The sequence below is a fragment of the Larimichthys crocea genome, chromosome XIII, assembly GCF_000972845.2.
Source record: "Larimichthys crocea isolate SSNF chromosome XIII, L_crocea_2.0, whole genome shotgun sequence".
In the NCBI taxonomy this organism is placed as follows: Eukaryota; Metazoa; Chordata; class Actinopteri; family Sciaenidae; genus Larimichthys; species Larimichthys crocea.
In genome coordinates, this window is record NC_040023.1 from 39,534,555 (window position 1) to 39,558,912 (window position 24,358).

At 40.4% G+C, this 24,358-nt stretch overlaps 1 protein-coding gene and 2 long non-coding RNA genes across 6 annotated transcripts in view; 2 read left to right on the forward strand and 1 right to left on the reverse strand.

Annotated features, from left to right (window-relative positions):
• The window catches only part of LOC104922109 (uncharacterized), a 70,840-nt gene extending 49,494 nt beyond the window's left edge, over positions 1 to 21,346 (forward strand). Inside the window, exons 35-51 of one of the 3 annotated variants that reach the window (XM_027287198.1) lie at positions 8,405 to 8,509; positions 9,296 to 9,353; positions 9,470 to 9,618; positions 10,449 to 11,118; positions 11,229 to 11,350; positions 11,449 to 11,550; positions 12,925 to 12,982; positions 13,579 to 13,707; positions 13,838 to 13,924; positions 15,745 to 16,023; positions 16,107 to 16,181; positions 16,287 to 16,420; positions 16,520 to 16,645; positions 18,048 to 18,105; positions 18,202 to 18,273; positions 18,392 to 18,484; positions 18,703 to 21,346. In XM_027287198.1, the coding sequence (XP_027142999.1) occupies positions 8,405 to 8,509; positions 9,296 to 9,353; positions 9,470 to 9,618; positions 10,449 to 11,118; positions 11,229 to 11,350; positions 11,449 to 11,550; positions 12,925 to 12,982; positions 13,579 to 13,707; positions 13,838 to 13,924; positions 15,745 to 16,023; positions 16,107 to 16,181; positions 16,287 to 16,420; positions 16,520 to 16,645; positions 18,048 to 18,105; positions 18,202 to 18,273; positions 18,392 to 18,484; positions 18,703 to 20,558 (4,173 nt within the window). In that variant the 3' untranslated portion in view covers positions 20,559 to 21,346. The remainder of the gene's footprint in view (positions 1 to 8,404; positions 8,510 to 9,295; positions 9,354 to 9,469; positions 9,619 to 10,448; positions 11,119 to 11,228; positions 11,351 to 11,448; positions 11,551 to 12,924; positions 12,983 to 13,578; positions 13,708 to 13,837; positions 13,925 to 15,744; positions 16,024 to 16,106; positions 16,182 to 16,286; positions 16,421 to 16,519; positions 16,646 to 18,047; positions 18,106 to 18,201; positions 18,274 to 18,391; positions 18,485 to 18,702) is intronic. The other 2 variants (XM_027287199.1, XM_027287200.1) reach the window with 2 other exon arrangements.
• LOC113747420 (uncharacterized) lies at positions 2,980 to 5,691 on the forward strand. 2 transcript variants are annotated; one of them, XR_003463635.1, is made up of 4 exons: positions 2,980 to 3,021; positions 5,308 to 5,409; positions 5,499 to 5,547; positions 5,630 to 5,691. It is a non-coding gene; the product is annotated as an uncharacterized LOC113747420 (long non-coding RNA). The 2 variants fall into 2 exon arrangements; XR_003463634.1 differs by lacking the exon at positions 2,980 to 3,021 and adding an exon at positions 4,408 to 5,168.
• Positions 14,857 to 15,794, reverse strand: LOC113747421 (uncharacterized). Its single transcript, XR_003463636.1, has 2 exons — positions 14,976 to 15,794; positions 14,857 to 14,945 (listed from the first exon to the last, which is right to left on the reverse strand). It is a non-coding gene; the product is annotated as an uncharacterized LOC113747421 (long non-coding RNA).
• Positions 21,347 to 24,358: the final 3,012 nt, after the last annotated feature.

Here is a 24,358-nt window from a genome sequence, read left to right on the forward strand (position 1 = left end):
TATCCTGGAGCTCATTTAGCTTCACACAGTGAGCAGTAAGCTTTACGTTTGAACGTTACTTATGAAAAGTCTTTTTTTTACCATTTTCTTTACAATGAAAGGAATTTAGCTTTTAGTTAAACCATTTAACCTATGATCTACAGGACATGTGATAACAGTTAAGGTGCCAGTAAATGTCATACTGTTTAAATTCAGGAAGAAAGGTAGCCCATGATGTTTTCCAGTTATTATGGTATAGACTTGCTATATAAGAAGTTGTGAGAGTTTTGTTCATTCCTTTTGCATGTCAGGATTGATCTCATATTAATAAAGTTCAGATCTTGGACCCAATGTCTGAAAATGGGCCTGTGTCCATCTTGAGTAAAACTCATGATGTTTTGTTCACACATTTTTAACTGGTGATGTTTAAGAAGAAATACAATTGATTTTGGTATTCTCGATTTATTCAGTTCTTTGTTTTAAACAGGTTACACTCCCATCCTGGGCTTATACAAGTACATTAAAGAGTGCTTGACGCTGAAAAGGCCAGCTGTTGGTGAGCTGACCCACTTTTTAGCATTGTGTTTTTTTGCAATCTATTCAACTGAAAAATGTGTAGATTCCTATTTTGTTTTTTGTTTGTTTGTTTAGGTGTACCCCTGGTTGTGACGTGTGTCACCACTCAGGTTCAGGCGCAACCTTTTTATGTGTGCTTTGCTTGTGAGGACTGTTTTCATGAGTCCTCTCTGAGACAACACTTCAGCACTCGAAAACATCTAATACGCACGTTGGTGAGCCTAATATTAGTTCATTATTATTATTATTATTATTGGAGCGTGAAGGGAGTTTAATGCATTATCTGATGTGTTTCTATAAGTAATCAATCGTTATCGGTTGAATCCATCATATCACAAGCAGTTAAAAATGTTTTGTTACTGTATAATCGTATAATAATGTAGGTTAGAAGAAAGACTGGCTTAAAAAAAAGTCACCTGGGATTGTGGGAATTTAGAATAAAAAACAAACAAACAAGTAATACAATGATAAACGGTGGACTGCGATGGGATATACTCATTATGTTATCTTAAATTCTTAGCTGTACCAGAATCCTTGGCGGCTCCCTTTTGCCTGGGACAATCATCTGGATATTGAAGGCTTGAGGTCAATGGCATGGGAGGAGGAGAAGGAAAGAGGACCAAATGAGATGGTGGTGAAGGTAAAATTCAGTCTTTTTTTTTTTTTTTTTTTTAAATAACCATACCAACCAAAACACATTTTCTGCAGACTAAATAATTTTCTTTAATCATTGCTAATTGAGAATTTTTACTTTCTCAGGTACTTCATATCCCATGTTCGTTGTTCTCGCAACTCAGCCCTAGTTACCCAGAAGGTAGGAATTGATCTAAAATATAGTTTTTCAGAGGTAGTTGATTTATACAGAACAGGAAATTGTTTAAGTGCCACTAATTAATGTACAGACATGTTTAAATTATTTTTTGCACCTCTACACCTCTATACCTCTACTTGAATGAGATGTGAAGCATTTTGAAATGTTTTTTTTTTTTTTTTTTAATTCTTGACATTGCCTGCAGTGATGAAGACACTTGAACTACACCACACCCTGTTAAAGCGTGAAGGTTAGTGGCTGCTATGGGATTTTTTAAAAGAAAAACCCCTTAACAAGGAAGACTGGATTCAAAGTTTAAGTTGAATTTATTATTCTTATTTATCTTATTATTCTTCTATTCTAAGGTTACAGAGAAAAGGCTCCCCGTGGAGCTCTAACAGTTGGTTCTTATACAATTTTCTTAAATTGGGCTGTTTCTGGCACCTCCCCACTGATACAGATAATATAACGTCCTTTTTTGGTTTTCTGCTCAGTAATAAACTGTCCTTGTACTATTGATTTATAATTATCTCTCCCTGCCAGCCTCAGTAAAACACACTATATGAATTAAAACATCTGAACCCCAGTATAATACAATTTTTTTTTATAACAGTGGTAACATTATTTCTTTTTTAATAAGATGAATGAAAATCCATTAAATGAAACTCTGACACTGTCTTAGTTGTATAACAAATAATACAATAAGTTCAGTAACATAACTTTTATTATTTTCATCTGCCTTGTGCATGTTTGTCTGTTTTTATATCTGAGCAGTTCCACGGTGTGAAACATACAGCAAACTCAAGCAAAACGAGAGATTTCCTCTGCTCGGTAAGTACCACTGGAGACAAAGAGTCTGGTCAGAATGGATGGATATAAAGGTTTTTGCTTTTACCTCATTGCAGGTCAACAGTTCCTGGTCATGCACAATTCAGTCTGTGGGTCCACAGAAACTAGATTTCTGTGTCTGCTCTGTCAGAGGAGGTTGTCAGACGAGGAATGTTATGCTCATGTGTTCAGTCGGGAACATGTTACAGTATTTCTAGTAAGTATTTTTATTTACTTCTCTCTGAAGTATTCTTCATTTTTTGCCTTTGTCTCTTGGAAGATTTGTCATTAAAAATAAAAACTTGTAGACATCATGGTCAGCCAGTCCAGTAAAACAATTTAGATAACTTAATTCCAACCAGTGTGTTCTTGTCTTGTGGATGTGATCCAAACATTTCCACGCCACAGCGTTTTAAAGTCAAAATGTATTGAAAAAAGGTTTATTGACAACATATTTTTATCTAACAAGATATTTTGTTTTAGTCCACGTTAGTCAGCCTTGAGTCCTTCAAAGACATTTTCTCTTCAGTCACTAAACTGGTTGATCTCTGTCGTGCAGACACAAACCTGTATTAGTGTGGTGTCTAGCAGCAGCAAAGAAATTAAAGAAGGTGACTTCCAGTGTACTTATTCATATTTATTTACATGTTATATATTTCCAGGATGTGGTAATGTGAAGATGGCAGAGTAATACATTTAGCGATGAGTCAGTTGTATAATCTGACTGTAGCTGAACTAAGCATAGGTGTTTATGTAAGCCTTGTGTTAAAGGCTAACACACACTCCTCCTGTCAGAGGCAAGAGGTATTAAAAAATATCTTTTCCAGGTGAGTGCAAATTCATCATCAGTTATCATCACAGCATGTAGCCACGGTTATAGCACTGCACTGTCATGCTGAGCTAAGCTACTTTGTTCAGTTGGGCAAGCAAATCTTAATAAATGACCATTTTTCACAATTTTCTGACATCAACTATTGCTACATAGACTAAAATATTAGATTAATCACTCAGTAAATAAGACAGATTAATTTATTAAGAAAATAATTAGATTGCTGCTACAGGCCTGCTAGCTAGCTAAGCAAGCTACTAGTTAACTGCTTAGCTTAGCTTAGCTTGTATTCAGTGTCTCGTCTTCTCCTGCTTTATCTGTTTTTATCGGGTCGCGGGGGCAGCAGCTTCAGCAGGGAAGCCCAGACTTCCCTCTCCCCGGCCACTTCATCCAGCTCTCTCCGGGGGGACCCCAAGGCGCTCATAGGCCAGCCGAGAGGCATAGTCCCTCCAGCGTCTCCTGGGTCTTCCCCGAGGCCGCCTCCCGGAGGGACATGCCGGAACATCTCACCAGGGTGACGTCCAGGAGGCATCCTCACGAGATGCCCGAGCCACCTCAACTGGTTCCTCTTGATGCGGAGGAGCAGCGGTTCTACTCTAAACTCCTCACGGATGGCCGAGCTTCTCACCCTATCTCTAAGGGAGAGCCCAACCACCTCCTCAAAGTCGTTCTCCATGGCCTCACCAAAGTCCTCCCACGCCCGGGTTTTTGCCTCCGCAACTGCTGAGGCCGCACTCTGCTTGGTACGTCGATACCCGTCAGCTGCTTCAGGAGTCCCACAGGCCAAAAAGATTCTGTAGGACTCTTTATTCAGCTTGACGGCATCCCTCACCGCTGGTGTCCACCAGTGGGTTCGGGGACTGCCGCCGCGACAGGCACCGACCATTTTATGGCCACAGCTCCGGTCAGCCGCCTCGACAATGGAGGAACGGAACAAGGTCCACTCGGACTCGATGTCCCCCGCCTCCCTCGGGATGTGAGTTAAGCTCTCTCGGAGGTGGGAGATGAAGCTCTTTCTGACAGGAGATTCAGCCAGACGTTCCCAGCAAACCTGCACAGAACGTTTGGGCCTGCCAGGTCTGACCGCCATCCTCCTCCACCATCGGAGCCAACTCACCACCAGGTGGTGGTCAGTTGACAGCTCCACCCCTCTCTTCACCCACCCAAGTGTCCAAAACATGTGGCCGCAAGTCCGACGACATGACCACAAAGTCAATCATCGAACTGCGGCCGAGGGTGTCCTGGTGCCAAGTGCACATATGGACACCCTTATGCTTGAACATGGTGTTCGTTATGGACAATTCATGACGAACACAGAAGTCCAATAACAGAACACTGCTCGGGTTCAGATCAGGGGGGCCGTGCCTCCCAATCACGTCCCTCCAGGTCTCACTGTCGCTGCCCACGTGAGCATTGAAGTCTCCCAGGAGGATGAGGGAGTCCCTAGAGGGAGCGTTCTCCAGTACCCCCTCCAAAGACTCCAAAAAGGGTGGGTACTCTGAAATGCCATTCGGTGCATAGGCTCAGACGACAGTCAGGACCCGTCCCCCCACCCAAAGGCAAAGGGAGGCTACCCTCTCATCCACCGGGGTGAACCCCAATGTACATGCGCCGAGCCGGGGGTAAACAAGCATTCCCACTCCAGCTCTGCGCCTCTCGCCGGGGACAGCTCCAGAGTGGTAGAGCGTCCAGCCCCTCTCAATGCGTCGAGGCGAGCCTGACTATATGTAGCCAGTACCTCTGAACCTCACGCACCAGCTCAGGCTAGGTGCTCCGCCAGAGAGGTGACGTTCCACATCCCCAGAGCCAGCTTCTGCAATGCGCTTTGTCTGGTCCCTTACCTGGGACCTGATTGCCTTAGGTGATCCTACCAGGGGCATGAAGCCCCCGACAACATAGCTCCTGGGATCATTGGAACACGCAAACCCCTCCACCGTGGTAAGGTGGCAGATCCAGGAGGGGTGTATCCAGTGTTATTTTATTAACTTCAGCATCTATGTATGATATGAATTTTAGTTGACTAACACAAGGTCAGTTGTATTCTTGCTTCTGGCTATCAAAAGGGCTTTTTCATGGAAAATGGGCAACTTGGCATGAACGCAGGGAAAAGTTGGACTACATCCATAGCTACAGAGATGCAGTGATGTATGCTTAAAACTACAGATATTGTTTGTACATTTAATTTGACTGTTCCCTTGATTAAACATTTGTGCATGCTGTGTGTGTGTGTGTGTGTGTGTGTGTGTGTGTGTGTGTGTGTGTGTGTGTGTGTGTGTGTGTGTAGAACCGTTTCCATCCAGGCTCGCTGAATTCAAGGGCTGATGCAGAGGCTGTATTAGACTTGGCAAAACAGGCAGCAAATATTCACTCCATATCACATGTACAGGTATCCTATAACTGGATTTTTGTACCATTCATGTAATATTTCGAGTCATACACTTCTGTTCATGTTTTAATATTTTCTGCCATCAAAAGGTAATACCACTGGAAAGGCCCATCTGGGAGCCATGCACCTACAACAGAGGTGAGTACGTGTATTGCAATGAATGAATGGTCCACATTGGTGTTTGTTACTGAATTGATGACTTTTTTTTTTCTTGCTACAGCATCATCGATCCTGGCCGGTGCAAAAAAGAGACTTGGGCTCGGAAAGCTTGAACCGCCAATATTTCCTAAAAAGAAGCTGGGTGAGTCGAGCCAAATGTATTTACACTAACTCTTGTGATGTCACGTGTTTTATGTGAGGTGTGTTCTTTTGAGCTTTTATGACTTAACACAGCAGTATTGAAGCTTAGTTAAGTGAATAGACATCAGCAATATAAATCACTGTGTGCTGCTACATATATGGCTTTGCTGTTTTGTATTATTGCTTGCTCGGTGGAAACTAAATGCTTTTTTTTATGTCTTGTACGTCTCACGTCGTCCAGGACTTTGAAGAAGGAGGGTCAGGAGACATCGGATAACGGAGGAGTCAGAGAAAAAGGCCAGTCAAAAATCAACATACAACAATGAGACGACCTTGAAAAAGATTGCAGTAGAAGGTGGTGCTGAAATCACCAAAACACACCATGTAGAAAGTGGAGACAATGCAGGAAAAGGAGCCAACAAGGAGACCCCTACACCAAGTGAAAATGATTCAGAGAGAGAGGTGGTTTCAAAAACTAGTTCAGGGGGAAGAATGCAGGCAGTGAGACAGTAAAAGAGGAGAAGATAGAAGGCCTACAATGGGAAACCAGCTGAGGAGACCATAGAAAACTGCCAGAACACAGACAAAGCTGATGAAACAGAGATGGAAGAAGTCAGAAACAAAAGTAGCAAAGAGGTCCTGACACAGTGTACACACATGTACAAAGAAAGTGAAAGAAAGTGGCCAAGCAGCATGTCTAAAAAGTCACAGGAAGACACATGTCCTAATGAAGAAGCAGAGGAAAACATGTGCCATAAAATGCAGCAGCTCACCTCCAAGCAACAAAAATCTTGTTTGGAGGTGACAACCACAGACGAGGGAGAAAGTTGCAAACCGAGTCACAAGACTGCAGAGGATAAAAGTATGTTATTTCCATATTTATTTTATTTATTTATTGTTCTCTGTTTTCTCAGACTGTTATTGTATGTACTGTGTATATATAATATAATCTGAATCACCAACAAACAGTTCCGCTGTGGCAGTACATGAAGAGGAAGAGCCGAGAGCCTGTGATTGGTCAGTACAAAATGGTTTTCAACTCCAAATATAAATGTGAAAGGTGGAAAGGAAAATGAAAAAATAATGCACTTTTAGTTTGATACATTGTAACATGTCATTATGTTTTACAACATTTCTAGCTGGAGGAGCGATTGATAACACAATATTAATAGTGATCAGTATATCTTCTAGGCTTAAGTGCACTACTTGAATGCTGTTGTGATGAACGAGACCCCATCTACCTCTGTGAGGTGCTCTCCTGAAGATCCCAGGGAAGACCTCATCAGCCATGTTACTGGAGCTGCCACCAGCAGATGTATCTGGTGGTGAGTACATGTAAAAGGACAGTGTTGTATATTCGGTTGTGATGCAGTTAAAGATGTTTGAAGAAAAACTCAGCCGACACTGTCTTAGTTGTATAACACATTTATTACAATAAGTTCAGTATCGTAAACAAGTAAAATGTTACTTGGAGAGCCTCGAGTCGAATAATGACTCTCCCGAAGTATGCGGGGCAATCCCTTATATACAATGGAGGTTATGCTCCCTAGACATGCAGTCAAAGTAACAATATTAAACTCTTGTGTAAGAGGGGGGCAGATGAAATGAGAGGCCCTCCAAGATGCGTTCCACATGGCTCTTTTACATATAATACATACGTTAACACTCTTGACAGTGACGCCATCATGGCGGCTCTCCGGTACTCCTATCCAAATAACCTCAAAGTCCGGATGGACCAAAATAACAGCTAGCGACACAGACGAGTATCTCAGTGTAAACCATTTGTATATAATAGTACTAATATTAGTATGTAACTGTGCATCTGCAGCTAACATTACTGCCAACATACTTTTTGCTTACCATACTAATTTAACATCTTCATTACAAGAGTAGCCACAAACACGATTATATGATTATAACTGATTATTTGATTGCTAATAATTTATAATGAATGCATGAAAACAAGTTAGAAACTAAGAAATATAAGGTCAAAAGTAAATCATGTTGAAATTGGTTATGTAAGGAACTCTGTTGAGACCTGATAGAGTAATGCCCATAGGCTAGAGGATCGTGTTGTGGAGAAATTGCTGAAGTCAAAGGTCAATGGTGAGGTAGGAAGAAGAAGAAAGTGTTCAGGAGTCTGATGTTATGCTGTATTATTTATTGACGCTTGGCCAAGGAGAATTAGAGACACTCTCAAAGTACATCAGAAGTGCCTGAGTCGGTCTCACATTCTGCCAAACTCATCCTGGTGGTTAGACTTTAAACCCAAAGATCACACCACAAATACTATACACCCAGAATTAGTCAAAGAGATGTTTTTACCCATGCAGGTGTTATTGTCAACATATTCTAGTCTGGAGACACAGATGTCTGTGTACGCAGATTGGAACATCAATGGCCAACTATCTATTATGTCTAGGAAGGCAGCTCTTCGACCCTGGCCACCACAGTGTTGAGAGAGACTGGCACCTACTGTTCCCAATCAAAGCCAAACAACTAATACTGCTGAGGACCTCAAGGCCCACATGTGACCTTGTGTAACCTAGGATAGAAATGTATAACAGATCGGCCCTTTAATGGAGAGGCTATCCAGTACCTCCTGTATAGGGGTAACTCAGGATCTAACAGTATTCATACACTGTAAACGTATTGTAATAGTAACGCCTTCTCCTGTGTATGTTTCCGATATCAGGGCTCACGGAAACTCTCACCTTCACCTGTGGGAATGGACCTGGGGAAAAACATCAGACATTTGTCTGTGTTGTTTGAACAAGATAATGGATGTGAAGATCCTCAGGTGTGGTCCTAGTTCTGTAACTGTCACTTCATAAAACTGAGATAATGAAATAAAACCGTTAACCACTCCCCCCTGTTGGAAAAATGTTATTATCCTTTATCTTTCTGTGAAAGTAAGATAGACAAAGTTATAGGTGTCACTCTTTCCTTTTCCGGAGGTGGTGTTTCAATATAAATCTGTGTTGATCCTTTGCTGCAAGTCACTATTAAAAGGATCTACCTTAACAGTCTGATGGTGTCCTGAAGGCTATTTGAATAATTTTCCTAACACACCCTGTCTGTCCAACTTCCTGTTTTGTTTCCTGCCTTTTTTTTATTTTGGACCTGCCCCTGATTTGTTTCACCTGTCTCTCATCAGTCCTGTCTATTTAGTTCCTGTTTTCCTGTCTATCCATTCTTGGTTTCTTGTGTTCATGTATTTTTGGTGTCTGTGAGTATCTGGCCCTGTTTCTCTGTGTTCTTTCTGTTTCTTATGATTCTGGATTATTTGCCTGTTTCTTTGAGTCTTCTGTTTGTGTTCTGCCTAGTTTTCCAGCCGTTTTTATAGTGAGTCTGTTTATTGCCCTTTGGTTGTTTTGTATCCTGCTGCTGCGTTTCTTTGTTTGTTTGTTTTTCTCTACCGTTTTGTTTGTCATTAAAGTTACAGTTAAAGTCACTTCTTTAATTCCCTGCAGTTGAGTCCGTTCCCCCCCGTGACATCGGCCAGTCCTGAATCATGTAGGCAAAATAACTGAGGTACAGAATTCAATAATGTTTTATTGATTGTTGTTTCTGTCTGGACTCCAAGGTTGTTGATCTGGATGAAGAGATTTACGAGAACATCTCAGAACAAACCTTCAAATCAGGTAAAGGCACAACTACGTGTATTCTTTTGTTCTGACTGGTTTAATTAATAAGTGAATACAGAACTCTGAACTTTTACTGTACTGTAATTCTTCTGTGTTTTCCACGATCTACACAGCCATAGAGACAGTGAAGGCACTTCAAGCTCAGAACATCAATCTGTGTGAACTCCCTTCGACCTCAGCGCTGTCTCCTGTCCAACCTGTGGACACCTTTCTTACAATCCAAGCTCAACACGAGGCCTCTTCTCTCACAGATGACTGTCAGGTCAGTCAGTCATCTGATAACAAGTTAATGTTTGACTTCTTTTATTGTCAGGGCAAGTTTATTACAAAACAAAATGATTCAAAGTAGTACAGTTATCAGAACAGAATATAAATGGCATGATGTGTGTCTTTTCAGCCCTGCGGAAACAAAAAGCCCTGTATCGTGCCCCTCGTTTTCTTTTATGCACTCTCTCTTTCTGTAATGATGGGTTTGTGAAGTTAATGCGTGATGAGTCCAAGATCTGATGTTCAAGGCATTTTATTACAAGCTTGGAACCATCCTGAAATGCAATAGGAATGAACAAAGAATGTGCTTTCTCACTACCTCTTATATAGGAAGCTTATACCATGTGGAAAATATGTTGGGGTACCTCTCTCCTTGGAACTTAAGACATTTGCATCTTAGGTTTGCTTGTACAGTGCAAGCAATCAGTGCTTGTAAGGCACCTTGACCAATGTGGTCATAGGTTACATTGTTCACCTCAGGGCTACATTTTTTATGAAGAAGAAAAACATTGTAACACCCGTACACTTATGATAATTACGTATGGATTTCGGCACGTTGTGAACACGTCTGGCAACTTGATCTTACCATCACAAAGACACAGATATTCTGGTAATGATAGAGAAATTCACTTAGGTAAGGAACTACTTACCGATGTACTACAATGTAGGCAGTATGTGCAGATGAACATGAACTCAATGGACTTAATTGACGAAAAAGAAAAAGTTTTGCGTCATCTGGTGGACTTTGGTCATCTCTAGGGCTGTTGTTCGAACTGCATTTTATACTTGCTCATTTTATTTTAATATGTTGCTTTTTTACAAAAGGTGGAGAAGATGGAGATGGATAACAATTCAGAAGAAGTACAACTATCCTCAGTAAATGAAGATGTCAAGATGACCCAGATCAAAGTGTCTGAGTCAGCTGCCAATGCTAACAGCTTCCTCGCTGTTTCTAGCAGACATACATACACACACAAACACAAACACAAACACAAACACAAACGCACATCAAGTCTCCAGGTATCCACGAGTGGGATAAACATAAGCCGTATGATTCCTGATCCAACAGGAGAGGAAAACAAAACTGAAGTAATTTCAAACACAACAGTGGGACAAACCATCCCCAGTTGTCCCACCACCTCCAAACTGAGAGAACCTGCCTACAATTGTGTACAGACGACCTCCAGAGCCACTGCAACTCCCGACCCCAGCTACAGTACAACCTTCAAACCTGAAAAAGCCCCAAAACACTCTGAAACATCCAAAACTGGAGCCACTGTTAAAATGATTAAAACATCAGTTAAATCTGAAAATGCTGAAGCCTCTGCCAAAACTGTACCAATGAAGAATTCAGCAGGGTCAAATGCTGATGTCGCACCAAATATTCCCACACATGCAGCTTCCCACCTGAGCGCACTCGTGTCTGTCAGGCCCGCAGAGTCATCACCTACCTCTACAAGTCAGACAAAGACAAGTGAAGGCCCACCTAAAGTTGGTAAGAAGTATTATTATTATTATTATTATTATTATTATTATTATTATTATTATTATTATTATAGGAACAGTCTGTATGAATTAGTCTCCTTTGCATTGTTGTCTTTACAGGCTTAAACCAGCTGATTTCAGTGTCATGTAAAGGAAGGAGGCAAGTCTACTGTCAGCTGTGTTCTGTCCGGTTGAAACAGTCCAATCACGTTCTTGGCCTTGGTCACCGGTACAGATATGTGGTGCGTGCTTGAGAAGTCCTGTTTCATAAAACATTACAAGCTTATAAAGCAGGGCAGTATTACAGATGTTCATTTTGTGCTGTCACTAATCTTACTAGCAAATGAAGTTCCCTGGCTGGACTGCCAAGCCGCCTGCGTTGAGTGAATTGGACAAGATAGTGGCCTACTTGGCCGAGAAAGATGTAGGATCCCAGCCTCAGGTAACACAAAACCCAAAGTTGACAGCCTGTGTGTTGTTATTTTTTTGTACAGTACTATGCAAATGTTTTAGGCAGGTGTGAAAAAAATGCTTTAAACTAAGAATGCTTTCAAAAATATAAATAATAGTTACAGCAACAGTTGTGTAGGAGGCCTAAAACTGGGTGAGGCAAACTGAGCTCCCAAGGTGAGGTTGTGGAAGAAAGTTTCATGTCACAGGTCATAGAGCATGGCAAGACTGAGCACAGTAACAAGACATAATGTAGTTATACTGCATCAGTGTGGTCTCTCCCAGACAAAGGTTTCAAAGCAGACTGGTGTTTCAAGATGTGCAGTTCAAGGTCTTATGGAGAAGCACAAAAAAACTGGTGTCGAGGATCGTAGACTTGTGGTCAGCCAAGGAAAGTTGGTGCAGCAGATGAAACACACATCAAGCTTATTTCCCTTCGAAATCAGAAGATGTGTAGTAGTGCCATCAGCTCAGAACCAGCAGAAACCAGAGAGACCCAGGTAAACCAATCTACTGTCTGGAGAAGCCTGGCCAGATGTCGTCCTTATGGAAGTTGAAGAGTTGAAGCCAAAAAGCCCATACATCTGACATGGAAACAAGGCCAAGCAACTCAGCTATGCAGGAAAACATAATAACTGGAGTATAGAAAAATGGCCCAACATATTAGACCCCAAACATAGAGCCCATGAACTATCTTCAACATAAAGAAAAACAAGAGGCCCTGGAAGTGATGGTATGGCCCTGTAATGATGGTTTTCTGGAGCTGAATATGGAAAGATGAAGCCAAGATCTGAAGTTCAGTGCACTTTAATACAAGCTCAGATTCATTCCCACATGCAACAAAATGAAAAAAAGACTGTTTCTCACTCCTTTATATTGCTACTCTGTACTGTTAGCAGCTCCCTTCCTCCCTCCATCAATACCTGTCAACATGTTTTTTCCTGACAATTAATACATATGGTACAGGTCATATGTTACATGGTACAGCGAAACACAGTCATAAATCAAGAAAGAAAGATTTAGATTTCTCTTCTGTTTATTCTGTTTTTTTTTTTTTTTATTAATGAAAATAAACTAAAGCATTCTTAGTTTACAGCATTTTTTCACACCTGCATAACGTGTGTGTGTGTGTGTGTGTGTGTGTGTGTGTGTGTGTGTGTTAAAGCAGACAAGTGAGCCATGAATAATTTAGAATTAGTTATTAATTAACAACCATTTTACTGAAGGCAAAGACCCTATACTATATCTTCTGAAACTGTGGTTAAGCAACAGAAAAGCACTGTGGACACAACAGACACACATACACAAGAGCAGACATGAGTGAAGTTTTTAATTAGTATTGTGTTTTTGTCTTTCTTTCTGCTAGAGAATAGCAGTGGACAATGATATGTACAAAAGGCTATCTAATCTTCCAGAGGTTGAAGGTAAATATATATTAATAACTCCTTATAAATCTTATTCTGCATGACATACAAAGTGAAAAGTTTACCAAGAGCAGCCCTTGAACTATTTGGCAGTGTTAGTCGTGAAGCAAGAGTGAAATGATCAGGCAGAAGTGCAATACTGCAAAGCTAATCACTAAAGAAATCCATTGCTATGACTGTAAGAAACATAGTCATAGGATGACAAGGAGCTTGCAAAACCACATTTACATTTTTTGATGCAGCAATACTAACACTTTTTTATTGCTGAGCCATAAGTGTCCCATTGTCTGAAAGTAATACACTTCTCTGCATGTACATATTTGATCATATTAAAATGAGTATTCACCCTCATATGGTTGATATCATGTTATATTAATGCTATCTTAATTAGTGAAAATGGATAAATTAGTTTAGTTTCTGTCAAGTTACACATGTATACATATCAGTCCAAAATGTGATGGTATGATATATTATTTACTTGGTAGGAAATTATAATTATAATATTATTATTATTATTATTATTATTATTATTATTATTATTATTATTATTATTAGTATATTTTTTATACATATGGTCATTGTCTCTTTATTCCCAGCTTTAGAAAAAGTGAAAGAGATGCTCAGACATAGAGACTCACACGTCTCATCATTTACCACAACCGACATCACAGATGTTTCAAGAGTTGTCTCTCTGAGTCCATGTGAAGCTTCAACCCCAGATGATGGTAAATTAAAAAATCACTGAAAACATTTGAACTTATAATAATTTTGGCTCATTTTTTTGTAAATTGACCAACCCACATGCTTACACAGTCTTGTGAAAAAATATTTTTTAAATTGCTTTTCTTCATTCAGAAACTAAATCCATTTCAAAAGAAGAAGGAAGCTTGAATATCTCAGAGCCAGAAGCCAAAGACATTCATTCAGATGTGAAGAGAGCAGGTATGTCTATGTGTTCTCACACATTTACCAACAAAAAGTCATTCCTGCATTTGAGAGTCCTGGTAACCCTAACCCTACCCCCTAACTGCGTTTTTACCCAAACCTAACCCCTGTCAAGTGAGTTAAGATCCCTGATCCACTAGCAGGGCGAAAGAGCTAATGTAAACAACCTGGGAACGGATGATAGAGGGCCTGAGAGTTGAGTACTAAGGGACTTTCCATTATTGCCAGTGATTGCATAAACCTTTGGACATTTAGGGAGTTCTCTTCTGAGTATGTGAGTAGTGCATAAAAATGAGCTAAGCTAAAAGTGAAATGTTGAAATGAGTGTAACCATAAGAAAAGAGTGTGATTATAGCTGAACATTCTGACTACTAGACTACTAGAAATTGTGAAATCATTGGAATAAGTTGGTAGCTATGGTAAAATAACAATAAATAAATCGTGCTGAGGGGTTGAGCAAGGAAAACTTGAGTAACCAAACTAGAGAGAACGAGTGGGAAGAGAGGGGGTACATGAAACAAACAGGATACATCTGGATGGGCCAGGAGGATGATGGGTTACGTAACATATGACTCATTGCCGCCTGATATGGTTAAAATCCAGCAAGCAGGGAGTATAAGAGCCACTGCACAACAGAGATCGTGGTTATCCTCGGCCGGAGCTCGGGTCCAAGACATGCTGAACGATCAACCACATTGGAGCATCAAGTCTTTGGACTTAGACTTATAACTTCAGAGATGGAGCAGATGGGCAGACAGCCCAACATTACAAGAAGAGAGTCCAACAATCTACAGACGACAGCAGACAGCCGTGCCAAGGAGGATCAACCATCCCCAACCGGCTATGGGTCTCCAACCGGGCCCTCAAGGATTCCCTTCACATTCATCCTGCCCACAAAAGACAAAGCCAGGAGTTTTTGACAGCATCCGGCAGTTTTGCAGTTGAGAAAGGATTGGATCGACTGATCATTGCTTCACCCTTTCCCTTCCTCTCTCCAAAATTGGACAATCTCAACAACCTCTCTCCAAAATTGGACAATCTCAACAACTCAGCAGCAGCCTTTGTAATGTATTAGTATGAGATAAGTGATTTTAGGAAATAGGATTGATCAGATTTTAATGAATTCAGCTGTAGTCTTGCCCTTGCTAAACTTTGCAATAAATATATCTACTGCAGTTAAAGATCAAGTTGTGGACATCAAATTTTTAGCATCTCCTAAGGTTGTAATTATCAGGTATAGTGTTTAACATCTTTAACGGTTCTAACAGGTTACACTAGCCTAAGAAATTAACGAACCCTTGGGGCTTACTGTTCAAGCCACTAAAATCATCCTAGCAACCATACCAAGTGCCCAGATCAATGAGAGGAGAGCTGCCGTGAACGTACGTGGCTGGTGTAGTACTTGGCCCTAGGGGCTATTCAGTTGGGTGCTACTTTAGAATAAGCAGGGTAGACGTGCGGACGAAGGCAGTTAGTAGCTAGGCGCATCTCCTCGCCACCAGCTTAAACAATCCTCTAGACCGTCCCGATAGGGTAAGACCCACGGGCTTGAGGATCGGACCTGTTAGACGGAGAGCTGGACCAGTACCACCTGTACAGGGGTAACTCGGGATCTAACACCCCCCTAAACCTTGCCCTACCCTAACCCTTCCATTTCAGCTTGTTGTGCCTGTAGAACATTATTTTTGGCCACTACACAAGTGATGGCTCTGGTATTGTCCTTTATTGTTAGTCGTTGTTAGTTGCTATTGTTGGTATCTGTGTCCTCTTTTTGCATCAGTTACTTAAATTAACCATCTCTCATCCCTACCTCCCAGCAACCAAAGTGAAAACACCTCAGAGTTGTGCAGATCCTGTTGCCATTGAAGAGGCTCCTGAGATGAGACAACAACAGGAGAGACGACATGACCCAAGGATACAGGATACACAGAAAACATCTCCTGTAAAATTCTTGAACCCGGATCCGACCTCTTCTGCTGCTTCAGTAAATACAGAACTGCAGAGCCAATCAAGAACCAGCCAGAAAGCAGAACATTTACCGACCCCAAGAACTGGGCACCGCAGTGCATCACAGGGTCTCCCGAGGATTTCAATATGTATGTGTTAGGCATTCATGAGTTGTGTGGCTTTGCCATTTAGTGCACTGATATCTTATACTTGTGCTCTATTGCTGTCACAGGGAAAAGTAGTCAGGGCTGCAGTCATTTGTCCTCATACTTGAAAGTGAAGGGCCTGAGCAAAGAACCAATCATAGGTGGGTGTGTACAGTACAAACCCTTTCCCAGTCATTATTTCAGTCATTATTTCATTTCATTGCACAAAGCATACAATATATTAAACATTGGTGTGTCCTCATCAGGTCTGGGCTTTGTGTGGGAGTGTCAAGGGATATCTCAGAGTACATTCTTCTTGTGTGAGAGCTGCAGGGAGATGCTCTTCATCAGTGACATCTGTCAACATGTAGTCAGTGATAAGCACCAGCTCAAATACATGGTGAGTAGCATCTTAATAATTAATAATTGAAAACCTGTAAATAATGAAACTAAATTTAACATTTGCTCTTACCTTTTTTTTTTCTTTTTTTTTTTTAAGCAAAGTCATCGGTCTCAGTTTTTGTGGTTCTTGTTGGAGGAGGATCTACTCCTACAGATGAAACAGGAACTTTTTAAGGACATTGCCTTTATGCTGTCAGAGCAGGAGCGTGACATAGATGCGCAGGTAACCTATAAGGTCTATGTATCATGTGTTTGTCCATGTCCATACATTGCAGATTAACACTAAAGACATCAAAACTATGAAATAATACATGAAATAATATGGTAGACAAAAAGTGTGTAAACAAATGAAAGTGTTTTATATTTTAGATTCTTTAAAGTATCCAACTTTTGCATTGATGAAAGCTTTGCACACTCTTCTCTCGCTCAGTCATGAGGTACTCACCTGAAATGAGTTCCCATTAATGCTGAGCACTCGTTGTCTGTTTTTCCTTCACTCTGCAGTCCAATTCATCCCAAACAATTGCATTTGGGTTTAGGTCAAGTGAATGTGGAGGCCAGGTCATTTGATGCAGCATTCTGTCACTCTCCTTTTTGGTTAAATAGCTGTGTTTTAGCTCATTGTGCTGTTCATCATTTGTTTTTCAAGACGACAAAAGTGATGGACAAGTTGGCAAATTGCTGCAGGATTATACAGTTAATAGTGCCTTGAAATTTGATCACCAACAATGCATCACCAACAGTGTCCCCCAGCAAATCATTCTCACAACTTCACACCTCTTCCTTGATGCTTCATTGTGGGAACCACACATGCAGATACCAGACCATATTTACTTGAATTTAATTAATCAGACTGAAGTACAGATTTCCACTCTTAATATCCATTCCTTGTGTTTCTTGGCCCAAGCAATTCTCTTTTTTTCTGGGTCACTCTGAATAGTGGTTTCTTTGCAGCAATTCAACCACAAATGACTGATTCATGCAATCTCCTACGACCAGCTGACATTGAGGTGTCTCTGCTTCTTCAACTGTGTCAAGTATATGTGGGTGCTTATATCAGGTGCCGTTCACTGGCGATTTCTGAGTCTGACAACTGAAATGAACTTATTCTTCTTCCTCTCCTGGGGGAGGTCCTAATGAGAGTCAGTTTCATCATAGCATTTGGTTAACAGGTGAAGTTGCAGCCTCAACTGTTGTTGTTGAATGTTTTTCTTACCTGATGAAGGAATGTATTTTTAGTTGTACCATGTAACCTATGACCTATACCACATATGTTGATAGTTAATAGAGCCACTATATCTAGGACTATATGTAGATAAGAAACATCATACTGAAAGGTATTGATTAAGGAAGAAAGGTAGCCCCTAATGTAATTTACAGATGTTACAGTATAGACTTGGTATACAAGGAGTTGTCAGGTAGTTTTTATTCATTCTGTTGCATGTCAGAATGGATCCAAGCTCGTATTAAAGTGCATTGGACTTCTGATCCTGGCCTCATATCTTAATTGAATCATCAGCTCCAGAAAACCATCATTACACACAACCAAGTAGCAAATACATGTGTGTGGTTGACCCATAAAACATCCACTAATTGTTCATCTGTTTCTGTGTTCTTTCTCAAAGGTTGTACTCCTGAGACAAGACTTGTATGAATATGTTCGGACCGCCCCATTCAGTGAAGGTAGCAGTAAACCTGTTTTGCAATGGTAGACAGAAATAACAGTCCATGGGAGTATACAATAAATTAGAAAATTATCAACTGTCCTTGTGTTTTTAGCTTTAAAATTGGTGCAAAAAATCAAGGAAGAACCAGGCGTCTCTGTACCCATCATTACTCTACAACAAAAGGGTGAGTCTCATTAGCCCAGTCAGAGTCCTTTTGTCTTGCTCTTATACACAGCTTAAGTACAGTGACTCATACAGGCAGAATATGGATGAGAGTGATGGGTTTGGTTTCTGTCGCACAGACGAGCAGCCTGAGGACCGTCAGTGTCGAGGGGAATCTTTTCCCACAAAGAAGTCAATACAGGCACTTGAGACAGACCCACGAAGTGACAATGGTATGATAATTATATTATTTATTATTGATTTGGGCTTTTTCCACAGTCTGTGAATAACTTGCTTGAAATTGCAGGACCCTCTAGTTAGTTTTTGTATTCTCTTAAAAAAAAAAAGTGACCTAGTTTGTGCTTTGTGCTACTAGTTTTCCAAAATTGGACTCATCATTTTCTCTAAGCTGTCATAAATGTAAACTTTTCATCTCTACTGTCTCTCCTAGAGGAAAGACAGAAAACAGAAGAACATAATTTCAAGAGCACTGCAGTGGTTGGGATCAAACAAAGAAGTGTTTTGAGTCCTCTGGATTTGAACAGTGTCTCCTCAAAGGCTGATTCTGTTGTCTCTCTTTTCCGTGCTGCTGCTGCATCTGCATGTCCACAAGACACCTGCAGGACCCTTTTGATGCCACCAGAACTCAGACCACCGGTCTCTCAGGATCTGAGGCCTATCCCTGAGTTAGAAGTGAAAGACATGCACTCAGACTTCCCATCTTCTTCTAGTGTTAGTCCTATAACCAGTGAAACCATGTCTGTATCTCCCAGAAATAAATGCCTTCCAACCAGGAAAAGGCCAGCTGTTACACCTCTTGAAACGCTGGTCGGAACTTGCCCCAATAATTCCCAACTCGAGCATCCTTTGCCGGCCAAATGCAGATGTGTTTTACTGCAGCCCAGGACTGAATCAGCCCCAGAGTTTACTCCAGTTAACCCTGCTGCAACCTCCACCCTCCTGTCTCCTGAGGACAAAGATGCAGAACCTGTATCTGACAAACAAGACACATCCACTTTTGACTGGACAAAGTTTGCACACCTGTTGGCTCTGTTGAGAGAAAAGAAGTCTGAGATGAGAATGTCCACTTACGCGGGATGTCCAAATAATGCTGGGACTAGTAACTCCTGCACTGACAGGTCATCTGAAAGTGGTATGGAAAAAAGTGAGGAACCAAAGTATGGACAAACCACATTACAAGATAAAACAGCAAAAAAACGAAACAGATGGGAAAAGTGGCAGAAAATCAAATCTACATGGGAAAATCCACCCTCCACCAGCTCATTTGAGGGCATAGTTTCAACAGCATGTCCTTCAATCTTGGGCTATGAAAACCAACTCATCACACCTAATACCAACTCTATTAAATTGCCCACAAGAGATGAACTGTTGGCAGAAAAAACCAAGGCAGTTAGTACCATGTTACCATCTGCCAGCAATGATGACACCAGTGACCCACAACACCAGAGAAATGTCAGTGATCAGAGCGTGTTTAGTACTGTGAGCCAGGTCCAATTGATTCCCTTACCATGTGTAGCCAGCAACCATAATCCAGGTCAGATACCACAGCCACAAAGTAACACAGAGACTGATAGCACTCAGGGTGATAATTTACCCATCAAAGCCATCATAACTGCCAGGCCAGACTCCTCTGAACAGCGGTTTGTAGGTAGTAATGTACAGGCGTACACTGACGTGAATAGAGGAAATCAGGTCACTGAGAGTTTCTCCACAGTTACAACAGCAAGCCCCAGTGACACAACAGCTGCTTCGGGGAGTTGTGGTCAGTACAGGCAAATGGTTTATATCACAAATGGACAGGTCTCAGGTTATCTGTCTTCTCAGGCTGTCACAGGTTACTCAACACCAGACAGCCTTCCAGTATGCCTTGGGAATTTATACCATTGTGAAGGGTACCCTGCAGGGGTTTTCTACCCAAGCCAGATTTACCAAGGGCAGGAAGCGAATCGATTTGGATACAGTTTAGCAACTGTAATGCCACCAGGATTGGTAAGGCTAGGAATGCAGCAGCAGTACTCATCATGGACAAGTGCCACCCTGGCTCCTGCAGATGGCAATGGCACCAATGAAGCGTACTTGCACACTGTTCCATTCATCGCTGAAGCCAACAATTCACAAATGTTTATTGCCGTGAACAACAACAGCACCAACAGAATTGCTCCTCAGGTTTACGTGACCCCCCCAGTCATTCACTATCTCCCTCCAGCCAACAGCGAAATCAGCCCACAAACTCCTCCTTTGACTCACGCTGAGGGTGTTTTTACTGTAGCTCCCGGTCCTCCATGAAACTACTCGTTAAACCTTGACAATACCAAGACCAGGTTTTTACAGATGGAGTGGTTATGTAATTTCGGATTTGTTTCTAGAAGATGCAAAGTTTGGACATGTGGTGTAAATGATTTCCATTATCCCCTTCCCATTATACCTTGAAGACAAGATTTTCATTTACACTTTTGTATCTTGAACATTTAATGTTCCAGTCTTTCTCGTTTTAAGATATTGGGCAGTTTTTTCTTGTTACAAATAGTTTTGTTCAATAGACAGTTTTCATTTCACACCTGTCATAGAGAAGTGTTTTATTTTTTATTGATGTTTTTGCTGTTCTCTTGTCATCTGTTCTTTCAGGTTTAAAATAATCCTCGTAACATTTAGGGAACCTTAAGTTGGAAATTGTTTCTGAAATGTTTACACACAGACATATACATAAACATAAGACATACAACTTTAGAGTTCTGCTTTGTTGCCGCTGTTGGGAAAAGGTATCAAATCCATCTGATAAGTTATAATTCACATTCATGTCATATTGTCAATATGTTTATAATGTTTGCTTCCTTTAAATATAAAGGATGCGTTTGTAAAGCTTTTTGAAAAACAACATAAGCTGCTGTAGCTGTTTTTATTTTTTTAACATTCCTAATAAAACTTTTTCAGCAGTCAAGTACTTTGATTTCTGTAGTTTTATAATTCATTTTGTTCATTTTAATTAAGTTCCTGTAAAATGGAGATCTTCTGTTGAATGTAAAATATATTTGTGTGTGTGTGTGTATGTTCACAATAAATGCAACACAACTTTCTGAATGCTGCTGCACCTTTTAAGTTTTTCATCCCTGCCCCCTTAGATGGTGTCTGACTGCCAGTTTCTGTCATAGAGTGATGGCTAAGTTCACAGTTCCTTATTTGGTCTGTTCTAGTTTTAAAATAAGATCAGATACAAATGAACTGAGAAATTAGAAGCCTTGACACCTGGAGCACACCTGTAGTGTAGTGTAGTGTAGTGTAGCGTAGTATAGTAGTACATCTTTTCTTTTTCTCATGCAGAATGATTGTAAAGCACTATCGTGAAAATTTCTTGTCTTAGTGTTTCAATTTCATTAATCAGATGGCGTTACAGAGAAAAAATGTTTCAGCCTAAAGGGCAGAGCCTGACCCCCCCACTGAACAGAGCACAAGTTATTTGTACATTGTGGTGCTCAAGCAGGGTTGATTAATACACTTTTCATTTTGACTGTGGCAAATCTGCGCCAAAGTTTGTCTTTGATCCTCTGAACAGAAATACATTCCACAGACAGAAACAATGCGACATGCAGTCTGCCAGTGAAGTTCAAAACAGAGTGTGTGCAGGTGATACGTTTACAGGCATATGGGGTCAGAAGTCTCTGTGGTTAAAGCAGGCTTCCAAACAGCTATTGTGGGCGTAATACTCCCACTAGAAAGTGCACTGCAAGGTCAAATTAGGTGAAACACAAATGCTGGAGTGTTTTTTCTCTACCCCTGTGAGGACACTTTTTTTTACAAACACCTCTGCAAACATTTATTGAACATGTGATTGTGTAGTACATGTTCCTTACTGCTGTCTAGACGATCAATAGGTCAAAGCATCAAGAGGTTACACTACTTCATCACTGTCTATACAAGCATCGAAAAGTCATACATTGGAAAATTCCATTGGATGCAGACATGACGTTTCAGTTGTCTATATGTAGACAGGAAATCAGCTTTAATTGGTTGTCATAAACAGAAAACTGCAGAAGTTAAAAAATGCTGATGCACAGTGGAAATTCACTGTGAGGTCATAATGAAGACATGTAATGACTATAAGTGTGTTTACATAAGAGGAATGGATTACTGTATTCTTTAACAGAAAGGTTGAGTTCTTAATAAATGGCCCTTATAAATGTCTTTTTTCAAAATAAATCTACACATTTTAGAGTGGCCTTTTATTGTGACACACCTCTGTCATAATTATGCTAATGATTATTTTATTTAAATTGACATTTTGCAAGCTCAGTCTGCAGTCACTTGTTTCGTTAGGACCATAAACATAGAATAAATCTGGTGTGTTGGTGTATATACTGCTTAACTGTGTTAGGCAATATTGTATGAATATATATATTTAATATATAATATAATATAACTATAATTTTCCATGTGGAAAATGAGATGTCTGTTTGAGGTGAGCATATTTTCTATAACACTGGGCTAAGCTGTTTGTCTTTGAGAGATATGCAAACAGTTCCTGAGAGTAGGGAGGAGAGGAAGGTCACGGAGTAAGTTTATCAAGTCGTGACTGTACTCCTCCACATGTGCAGTATTTGCTGGAGCTTCAAGGTCGTGCAGAAATTCACAGGACAGGTAGGTGTTTTACAGGAAACAATTCTCTCAAGAAACAGGGAAGCAGTATCTCTTTCTGTGGTGACAGGAACTTACTTTCTTCCACAATATTAAGCTTGCTCTGTTCTGGGAAATACTAGTCTTTGATGAAACAGACACAAAGTTCACACAGATCCTCTCAGTAATTTCCAGTGGTGGAATGTGTATATAAGTACATGTACTTACATACGCATCAATGCAACAGTAATTTTAATGCCTAATCAGGACGTTTACTTTTCATGTTAAGTACATACGTACCTTATCTGATAATCCTTACATACTTTTACTTTTAAGGTTTTGAATGCAGGACTTTTACTTGTGAATATTTCTTCCACCACTGATAATTGATTATAGTTCTGATATACATTACATAGCATATATTACGCATTTGGCTAAACATAGGTGTTATAAAAATTAGGATTGTACTGGGCTGCAGATGTTTTAACTCTCAGAGGGAGTGTATGTGTGTTTTGTCTTTTTGTATATCTTGTGTACTTCCCTTATCTAGCATGTGTTTGTTGAAGCTGCCTGGGAAAGAAAATTAAATAAAATGTTCAAGGACATGAGAGACAGACTAAGGGAAGTATCATTTTGGACAAGAAACATAATGTTCATTACTAAGGGGAAAACCAACAAAGGAAATCGTTAGTGGGAAGATGTCCCTCATTCATAACCAGCTTGTATTTTGTTATAAATATCACCTACACATATTTTGTTTTTGAGCCTCACTAACAGACTGCCTGTGTACTCTGTCCCTGACTGCTCCTCTGCACAGAAATACATTTCAAAAGACAATTGTCGTTGTTCAACTCTTTAGTTTATTATTTCTCTGTGATCTTTGGTAATGCAATAGTGTATGCAATAGTACTGCCGTGATGAAGAAAATGCACATTTGTGGCAGTACACTAGTTTGACCTCTTCATCTTGCCAAATGTGTGTCCTTTTTGCTATTGCTCCTAAAAACATTTAATCAGTGCAACACCAAGCACAACTGAATTTAAGCCATCTCACCAAATAATGTTTCTTTAATCTCACAAAACCTCCAGTCAGTTTTTAAATCCTTGACATTTACAACTTCTCATCTTACAAAGAAACAAGACAGCAACATATTACGTCTGCACCATTGCCAAATAGTGCACTGGTATCACTTCTGCTACAAACAAGGTCCTTTCTTACCTACTCCCGGCACCCTGTGTCTCCCACAAACTGTGTGAAGGCTTCAAAGGCCCTTTCATGCTACACAAACTTTTCAGCGATTTAGTCTTTGCAAAAGATCAGGCTATTTTCGTCAAATTAAGGCTGATTGAAATGAGTCATGACATGGCAAAATGATGAATGGGCTTAATCCGCCTTTCCACCACTCTCTGCACAGTGTACAGCTTTTTATATGCTATAATATCAAATGGGCCCACAGATTTAAAAAAAAAAAAAAAAAA